The following is a 9,681-nucleotide window of genomic DNA, read 5'->3' on the forward strand; positions in this document are numbered from 1 at the left end:
TGCACACTACTGGTGGGGGCAAATCTTGTCTTAAAGAAAGTTTTCCATTTTAGTTTCTTCTTATCTTGTTGGATTACTCCTTCCTTTTTTATTCTCTTTTAGCAAGTCTATTTCCTTTTTAATTTATTGTTATCTTGTTGGATCACTCCTTACTTTTTTATTCTATCCCAGTAGTAATTTTGAATCTCTTTTTAAAGCATGGGGGATTTTTTTTCCTTAAATATACAAGGAATCCATTCTATATAAAAGGAGGTGGCGGATTTTTTTTTTTCAATGGATTTGAGAGAGGAGTTTCTTAATCTTGGGCTATGGGTTTGAAGGAAATGTTTCTGCTACTTTTTCTACTAATTTCTCTTTCTATCAATGGCAATGTAGTGGAAGGAAGAGGGAGCATAAGTCTGTCCAAAGAAGAAGATTTGGAGATTGAGAGGCTACTGGAGATTATCAATAAACCAGCAGTCAAGACCATTGAGGTATCACTATGTCTTTTGCAATAAAACAAACCTGCCATAAAGGTACCTTCTTTTAGTAGTTTTTCTATAAAGGTACCTTCTTTTAGTAGTTTTTTCCGTAGTTTTTATAATTTGAAGTCTCTTTCCCGTAATTTTTCTCCTAGACCTTAGTACCTAAGTGTGGGCTATAGGGCGCATAGTGGCGCTTTATCTAGTAGCCGATCGATCCAGGCCATGTAATGACGATTAGTCGCAATCTAGCGGCTATAGGAGAGGGCACGGGTTTTACACAGCCCAACCGTCACTCCAGGATCGATCCGGACTGTTGAATCGCGAATAGGTGGGATCTAACGGTCAGAATTTAAACCAATCTGGAAAGCTGCCCTGTAAATGTGCTTTTCACATTGAAAAGACATCAGAGGCTCTATAAAAAGAGCAGATTTTACCATTTGGATATAGAAACGAATTGGCAATTCTCTAGTGTTATGCTGATGAATTCAACACTCACTTCTACACTCCTACAAAATCCCAAAGTGTTTATACATACTGTTTTATTTTCTATACTGTTCTGGATACTGTTATTCTACAGAAACAGTATCTGGAAATTTCTCTAAAGCTTGAAATTTCTGAAGGGCATTTCGGGTTTGATTCCGCTTGTGCGAGGCATCATCAAATATTAGTAGGATTTTCCTACTGGGCTTCATTGTATCTTGGAGGCAATTCGCGGATCCCCTTTGCACACTACTAGTGGGGGCAAATCTTGTCTTAAAGAAAGTTTTCCATTTTAGTTTCTTCTTATCTTGTTGGATTACTCCTTCCTTTTTTATTCTCGATCTTTTAGCAAGTCTATTTCCTTTTTAATTTATTGTTATCTTGTTGGATCACTCATTACTTTTTTATTCTCTCCTAGTAGTAATTGTGAATCTCTTTTTAAAGAATGGGGGGTTTTTTTCCTTAAATATACAAGGAATCCATTCTATATAAAAGGAGGTGGGGGATTTTTTTTTTCAATGGATTTGAGAGAGGAGTTTCTTAATCTTGGGCTATGGGTTTGAAGGAAATGTTTCTGCAACTTTTTCTACTAATTTCTCTTTCTATCAATGGCAATGTAGTGGAAGGAAGAGGGAGCATAAGTCTGTCCAAAGAAGAAGATTTGGAGATTGAGAGGCTACTGGAGATTATCAATAAACCAGCAGTCAAGACCATTGAGGTATCACTATGTCTTTTGCAATAAAACAAACCTGCCATATGTTTAACCAAAATCTTTAAAAAACACATCGGAACCCTCCATTTGATAAGAATTTTTTTTACATAGAAGTGAGAAAGGTACCAATCTGCCCAACCCTCCATTCGTCACTAATCTGCCCAACCCTCCATTCATTTAAAGCGATATGAAGAAATGATTCGTTTCTCAAATTTGTCCAGAAACTGTAACCTTGAAAAATATGGTAGGATATGAAGAATGAGAGGGAGAAAGATTTGCAGCTGTATAGAATTTCTTATTGGAATATTCCACTTCCCTTTAAACCGGATTTAGTTGCCAAAAAATTGATAGTTATCTTAAAATTAAATATTAGCACCAGAATATAATTGGTAATGGTAAATTAAAACCAAATTAGGAGGAGAATGTCCGGATATTGGCCATGCCTTGCTGCCATTTCCTTCACTAACTACAAATAATAAACAGGCAAAATAATCGCCCATTAATTTAGAAATGAAATCCATTGGTTTCTACACACTAGCTTAAAATACAGTGGAGGCAAAATAATCGCCCATTTCAATAGGATCATTGTAATCCTTCGAACCGTGGAGGTAAAAGATGGATAGATTTGTGAAGGTTTATACACGTCCATTTTACCTCCACAAATCTTAGGGTTGGGATGATCCTATGGAGCTGATTTTTTGTGGACACCCTATCTATGTGAGGGCCAATCAAATGAATGGTTTGGATCACCCAAACAATATTTTTAGCTAGTGTGAGCTAGTGTGTAGAAACCGTTTTCTCTTGTTAAAATGCCATCACTAAAATCTCTAAAAAGCCATTTTTCTCTTAATGAGGTTTAATGGAGAGAGAGAGAGAGAGAGACTGTTTAGGTGAAGGGCATGGGGGAAAAAGAGAAATTATATGGTTGCCGGCCGTGCATGAAGCCCAAAAACAGTGGGCCCCACATTCTTAGGGCAATCCAAACCATTCATTTGCTGTTCATTTACTGGGCCATAGGTGGATAGGGTGTGCCCCAAAAATCTTCTCTGTAGGATGATTCTATCCCTCGGATTTGTGGAGGATTAAAACAGCATGGTATAGAAATCTTCACAGGGTTGGAATCATATTATGGAGAAGATTTTTGGGGCACATCCTATCTAACTCAGGAGTCAGGGCCCAACAATTGAAGGGTCCGGGGAGAGAGAGAGACTATATGGTGGCCGGCCATGTATGCACGTGCACGGTGCATCTGGAAATTACTGTGGGCCCACATTATTTCGGTGATCCAAACCGTTTGTTTGTTGGTCCCTAATGTAGATAGGATGTGCCCCAAAAATCTTCTCCATAGGATGATCCTAACCCTCCAATTTATGGAGGTTTAAAATCAATGGTACAATTTATAAATCTACACAGAACAAATGAATGGTTTGGATCAGCCAAACAATGCGGATAGATGGGTTTGTTCTGTTGACTAAAATAGCCCCCAACAAGTTAGGCATAAATATCAAGGTTTTAAATTTCGACCGTAATCCCAAATTTCGGTTTCGAGTCCGAAATCCACACACATATTGGTAAAATGATACAAATATTGTTGGCCTTTACAATTTTTGCAGGATGGACATGGACAGTCATTTAGTTGTGTTGATATCGACAAACAACCTGCTTTTGATCATCCCTTATTGATGAATCATAAGATCCAGGTTTCTTAATATTTTAATATTTGAATTGATATGTTCTTAATATTTGAATTGATATGTTTCTTTTTCCGTTATGTATTAATTTTGAGATTTTGTTTTTCTTTAACATCACTTTGGGAAATAGGATGATTAACTATGAAAATTATGTTTGTTTCTTGGTAGAAACTAAAACCACACTTTTATTGTTGGAAATTGCCTTTATGCAGATGGGCCCAGGATCTCTTCCAAAAGTTATTAAAGATAAAAAAGCTTCATCATTAGGTATGTCTTTAAATATAGGGCTCAAGAATGGAGGGTGCCCACTAGGAACAGTTCCTATTAGGAGAATTAAAAAGGAAGACCTATTAAGGGCTAAATCTGCCCCAAATTTTGGGAAAAGATATCCTTCAAATGCTCAGGGCCCTGATCCAGCCAATTTTCACGTAAGTCACATTTAATATCATCCAATGTTACTTCAAATTTAATTTATGATGGCAGGAAAGAGTGGTTATGTACAACAATAATTCAAATAATTGTAAAATTTCATTAGGAAACCAATGGAATCATTTGATAACTCAAACACGTTTTCTCTCAACTTTACTCGTTGTCAATTCCACTCGGATTCGAACCGAGATGCTCTAGCACTGCTTCCTAAGAGCATCTTGTCTACTCATCCTTTTGTTGATTTTTTCTGGTCCGGCTATCCCACCGAGCTGAGCCATTCCCTTTTATGACACCTGGCGGGGCCAAACCCTCAGCCAAATAATGAGGCGAATCAAGTAATTGAACGCGCTTTTGAGTTTTTAAGCTGAATTTCTATGTAAAGTTGAGTAGCCATCTCTTGTTAATATTTGTTCAACTGGAAGCTTTATATTATTGATAGTTTGTTATGTGCATAATAATTATGGTGTGGGTGTTAGTTGTGGGAATGTGTTTTTAGAGTTATGGGTGTTAGTTATGGTGTATGTGTTAAGTAGTGGGTGTTAGTTATTTGTGATGCATCTTGTTAGTGAGTAAGTGTGCTTGTGATGTGGCACTCTCTCTTGCTTGTATTTATGTAGTAGTAATCTAATGAAAGGAAAAGAGGAGAAGATAATTTACAGCAAAGGAGACTTTGTTTTGGAGAGTCATGGTTCCTCTCGAATCGAGTCGCTAGGAGGTCCGGTTGCCTCGAATCAACCATCCCCCCCTCTATTTCACTTAAAAATGTATCCTTATTTTCTTATTAGTATATGATTTAATTAGTTTGTTATAATCTGTCTGTTTATTGCCGCCACACGGCTGACTAACAAAATTGTGTTTATTGCTCAGTTTGCATTGCAATCTACTTTAACGGGTAAGAGGTATGGATCCAGGGCAGTCCTCAATATATGGCAGCCAAAAATTATAGGCAACCAAAATAGTGCTTCTCTTGTTATACTTCTTGATGGGTCACCACTTGATGAAATACGCTCCATACATGCTGGATGGGTGGTAAGTTTTCCAATTCCACCATCGATTATTGTTCGATACGTACTTTATAAAAAGATTGAATTATCTCTTGAATGTAACTCATGACAGAGTATTAACAAAATGTCATAATTCCAAGATTGGACAAGGTGTGATCTTAGCATAATTGTAAAAATATTATCAAATAATTCATTGATATACAACATGCTCATAAGGGCCTTTATATATTTGGTTGTTCCCTTACGACCTATTTCTTTCCACGTAAAATGGGCGTAAATCAAATTTTACGATCATAAAATTTCTTCTACTCATATTTTACGTTGAAAGAAATGATCAATCATAGTAAAAAGGCTAGATCATATTTCGTATTTTCATATTCTAATGTTGTAGTTTTTCAAATCTCTAGGTAAGTAAAGGACTATATAATAACTTTCTCCCGCACCTATCCACAGCATGGACGGTATGCTTCAACAGTAACTTATTCTTTCTGTCATTTAAATTCAATAAAAATTTTCACTAAGATGCTATACTAATTTTTTCTTTGTTTGTTCTGCTTACCTATAGAATGATGGTCATAGAAAAACGGGCTGCTATGATGTTCTCTGCCCAGGTTTTGTACAAGTTTCCAGAGACTTACCAGTAGGCATCGGTCTTTCCCCATCTTCGATCTACAATGGAACCCAGTATTACATGATCATCACTGTGTACAAGGTAATTCTGAATCCCTTAACCTTGAATTGAAAAGCATACATTTTATTTTCATGAAAATGGAAATGATATATATATATATAGCTATATTTGTTACATCATGGAAGCTAGGGGTGCAAGTTTGGCCTTGTCAGCCCTTACCCGCCCTGAGCCCGAACAGGGTCTGGGCTGGATTTTCCAACCCTGAGGGCAGGTCAGGATTCATTTTTTAAGTCCTGACTCAGTGTCGGGTCGGGTTCAGGGTTAATACCTTAGGTCGGCCCGACCCGGCCCGACCCTAAGTTTTCTATTATATAATTGAACCATCTGGGCTTGTTTCTTTTGCTAATGTTTTCTATTATCTTGGATTGATGTTTCTTTAGATTATTATTATTAATTGTCTCTCCTGCCCGTCATGTTGCTGAATTCATAGTCATATTTTGTTCCCTTTCTCTGTTTATTGATCATTTTGTTCTATATGATATGTGGTTGCTTTATTTTTCCACTCTTAACTGGTATTTGCACTAGGGTCAATCAGGGCCGGCCCGGCCCAATCAGGGCCAATCAGGGCGGGCCAGGGCTGCACTGAGCCCTGTAGGGCGGGCAATGGGTTGAGGTTTTTCGGTCCTGACTTAGGGTCAGGGCCGAGATAATGGGATCCAGGGTTGGGCTAGGGTTTTGAAAAACCCGACCCAACCCGACCCTGTTGCACCCTAATGGAAGCCATATTTTCCAAAAGAAAAATAATAGTGAGGAGAAGGAGAAGGTGTCAGAAGTCTTGCCAAAAAATTTCTCCCATTAGATGATTATGATCCCTTATTTGCAGTCTGGCCGATAGAAAAGCAATAGCTAAAAGAGATTTTGCAGCATAATAAAGTTAAAATCAAGGTTTTAAATTTTAGTTTCGGAAAGCGTTTCGGTCCTCACCGAAACCAAAATTTTCAACAGAAATTTCAGAAATTCGGAAATTTAGAGCAAAATCCATAAACCAAATAAAATAATATTTTATTTCTTAGAAAATTTTGGCTGAAATTTAAGGAAAGTATTAAATAATTAAAAAATCTAGATTTTTGGGTGAAATTCCTTAAATTTCGGAGAAAACGATTGAAATTTCGAACGAAATATTGTAACCTTTCGGGTATCTACAATTTCAGTTTTGGAGTTCTAACTTCACGTTCTAATTCTTTTATCTTAATCATTTTATGATTTTTTATTTTATTGTAGGATCCAGTGAATCAAGATTGGTGGTTATTATATGGTGATGATCGTAAGCAGGTGGGCTATTGGCCAAAGGCCCTCTTTAATTCTACATTCGCTGACCATGCTGATATTCTTCAATGGGGAGGGATTGTGTATAATGCCGGTATTAAACCTTGGCCTGAGATGGGGAGTGGCCATATGCCATCTGACGACCAACAATATAGGAAAGCATGTTACATTGGAGGCATGCATATTTTATTTAAACAAGGCGATTCTATTCCCGTCAACGATGGCACTCCTAGTAATATGATTCGAAGCTCCCCATCATGCTATGGAGCTTGGGTTGATCAAGTAGTGCCTGGTGAGGATTATGCTATACTTTTGGGGGGGGCAGGTGGAAACAATTGCTAGATTCACTTGAATCAACTCATGTGTAGGACTATATGTTTCCAAACTCAAATAATGCGTGTCCAAACTTATATAATGCAAACATTTTAAGCATATAATAAATTGAACTTTAGCTATTGAGTTTGTCATGTACTCTAATGTTTATTTTATAATTAAAATGCTAAGAAATAAGAGTGGTTAGGCTTCTTCCTAAATTGTGTACAACGCTTATACATTGTTTATGAGATAGGATCCATTGATGATCCATTTGTTAAAGATTTTTCAAAATCAAGTGTTTTGTGGTCAAAACAAATTTTGAAAAATATCTTCTTTTAGTTGTTTTGGGAAAAGAAAAACTATTCTTTGAAAAAATTGCTTTTTGCTTTTGCTTTTGGAAAGAGTGTAGAACTGCATTGAAAAGATAGTCCCACATTGCTCCGGATAAAAGTTAGAGATGGGCATATATTAGTTCACCCATTCCTTTCTTTTGTTTGTGTGCACGTGGACTCTTAGCCATGGGTGAAACTGCGGGATGGTGCAACGCACCGTTCGCGCTCGCGCGATCCGAGTGAAAATCATAATTCTCATCAAATGTTGTTGAGAACACCTTGAGAAAATCATCTTTGGCCACTGATCTTGGGACGTGCGCAATCTGTTGGAATTTCAGCTCAGGTCGGGTTGGCATTTTCTCAAGTTGGGTTGGTTAAGGTTGGGAACAGTCAATCCTATTTAATTTTGGTTTCGGTTAGCGTTGAGCCCTTGGGCAACTCGACCTGATCCAAACCCGGCCCCTTCCCTCTAATTTTATTGTGATTTTCAAAATTATAGGTTCATGGTTTCTTTTATATATTTTTTTTCTATTTTTTTTACCCCGAGCCAACCCGAACCCTACCTACCCGATTTAGAAAATCAGGTTAGATGGTTGGCTTAGTGTTGCGAGATTTAGCGGCGGATTGATATTGGGTGGACCCTCCTAGACCAGAGGCTCACTTGGGTTGGGTTAGACCTTCGTTCAAGGGCATTTCAAATTCGCTTTGAACGTCCTTCGCTTTGTGATTACTAAACCCATTATAGTTATAACATTTCCAAATATTTAGGTAATTTTGGCCATCTGAGTAGCCATATTTCCAATATGATATATTGGAAATGTCTAAAATACCCCCGAAGTGCAAGACTAAGAGAAAATCTTAAGAGATCTAAATTTAGCTGGTTTCCCAAATCTTATGAAATTACCCTAATCCATCAGCCATACCCTCAAGATGGTTTTGGATATATGAGAAATGATTGAAATATCCATAAGATGATAAAAATGTGGAAGCCCCATGAGTTTCTAAAAATAGCAGCTTTTTCAAAATTTGTAAAATCACTCAAGATTTCTCAAATATAACTCGAGGGTAAGACGAGACACATCGGGAATGGCCAAAATACCCCTGTAGCGTAAATTTGGGCAACAATGAGAGAAACCCCAAAAATTCTAAAAATAACAGGTTTTTTCAGTTGGTTGGAAACATGAATTTTCATCTTCTAGATACCATTGGAACACCCTAGAAACCTTTAGGATCGCGAATTAACTTCAGAATTCCTTCAACGAGGCGAAATCTACCCTAAAATGCACAGATGCCTAATCCTAGGTGGAATACGGACTCGAAACTTGACAAACTACCAAATCTTTTACTTTTTTAAAGTGTAGCAAAATGGGGGTGTCTACACTACGGAACCACATTTTATACCTCGGAACCACTAGGGAACCACATTTTCTACTCTGGAACCACTAGGGAATCACATTTTATAACCAGCAACCACTACAGAACCACATTTTCTACCCCGGAACCACTACGTAATCACATTTTCTACCCCGGAACCATTAGGGAACCACATTTTCTACTCCGGAACCACTAGGGAACAACATTTGTTTTATACCCCGGAACCATTAGGGAACCGCATTTTATACCCCGGAACCACTAGGGAACCACATTTAATACACAGCAACCACTAATGAACCACATTTTATACCTCGGAACAACTAGAGAACCACATTTTATACCCCGGAACTACTAGGGAACCACATTTTATACTCCGGAACCACTAGGGAACCACATTTTATACCCTGGAATCACTACGGAACCACATTTTATACCCCAGAACCACTACAAAACCACATTTTCTACCCCTGAACCACTACAGAACCACATTTTATACCCCGGAACCACTAGGTTCTAACATGTAACCAAACATGATTGTATACATAGAGATAGATAGAGAGAGGTTAAGATAACCATGGCAATCAAACAAAGAGTCTCATAGATAGGGTGAAAAAACCAGAGCACAGAAAACATGAAAACATGAAGAGAAGATGTTAAACCTAACCGAAGCTATGTTTATCACCCAAATAAGCAATGGAGATATTTTTTTCCAAACTACAATGGCAATGGAGCTATATCACATTGGCAATGGGCTTTTTTCCAAAAGTACAATGGCAATGGAGCTTTATCACGTTGCAAATGTGTGGAACCAGATCCGGGACGGGCGTGAGGGGACGGGCCCCCGCGCGAGTCTCTAGATCATCCACGTGAAGGAGAGCCCCACCAAGGAACTCTCGAAAGAGTGCCCCTCACAGCATGAGCGG

At 37.9% G+C, this 9,681-nt stretch overlaps 1 protein-coding gene across 1 annotated transcript; it reads left to right on the forward strand.

Moving 5' to 3' along the window:
• The first annotated feature begins 1,485 nt into the window (after window positions 1-1,485).
• Window positions 1,486-7,187, forward strand: LOC143863939 (protein neprosin-like). The gene is made up of 7 exons (XM_077374743.1): window positions 1,486-1,662; window positions 3,270-3,356; window positions 3,560-3,775; window positions 4,644-4,805; window positions 5,188-5,241; window positions 5,346-5,492; window positions 6,693-7,187. Exons 1-7 carry the CDS (start codon window positions 1,498-1,500, stop codon window positions 7,077-7,079), a joined length of 1,218 nt encoding a protein of 405 aa, XP_077230858.1. The 5' UTR covers window positions 1,486-1,497; the 3' UTR covers window positions 7,080-7,187.
• The last annotated feature ends 2,494 nt before the right edge of the window (window positions 7,188-9,681 follow it).

This window comes from Tasmannia lanceolata, unplaced genomic scaffold, assembly GCF_043159265.1.
Source record: "Tasmannia lanceolata isolate RefF3 unplaced genomic scaffold, GAP_Taslan_0.1 ptg000003l, whole genome shotgun sequence".
NCBI classification, from domain to species: Eukaryota; Viridiplantae; Streptophyta; class Magnoliopsida; order Canellales; family Winteraceae; genus Tasmannia; species Tasmannia lanceolata.

Coding starts and splice junctions, on each gene's coding strand:
- LOC143863939 (XM_077374743.1), top strand. CDS start 1,498: ATGGGTTTGAAGGAAATGTTTCTGCAACTTTTTCTACTAATTTCTCTT. Junction 1,663..3,269: donor CAGCAGTCAAGACCATTGAG/GTATCACTATGT, acceptor CAATTTTTGCAG/GATGGACATGGACAGTCATT. Junction 5,493..6,692: donor TGATCATCACTGTGTACAAG/GTAATTCTGAAT, acceptor ATTTTATTGTAG/GATCCAGTGAATCAAGATTG.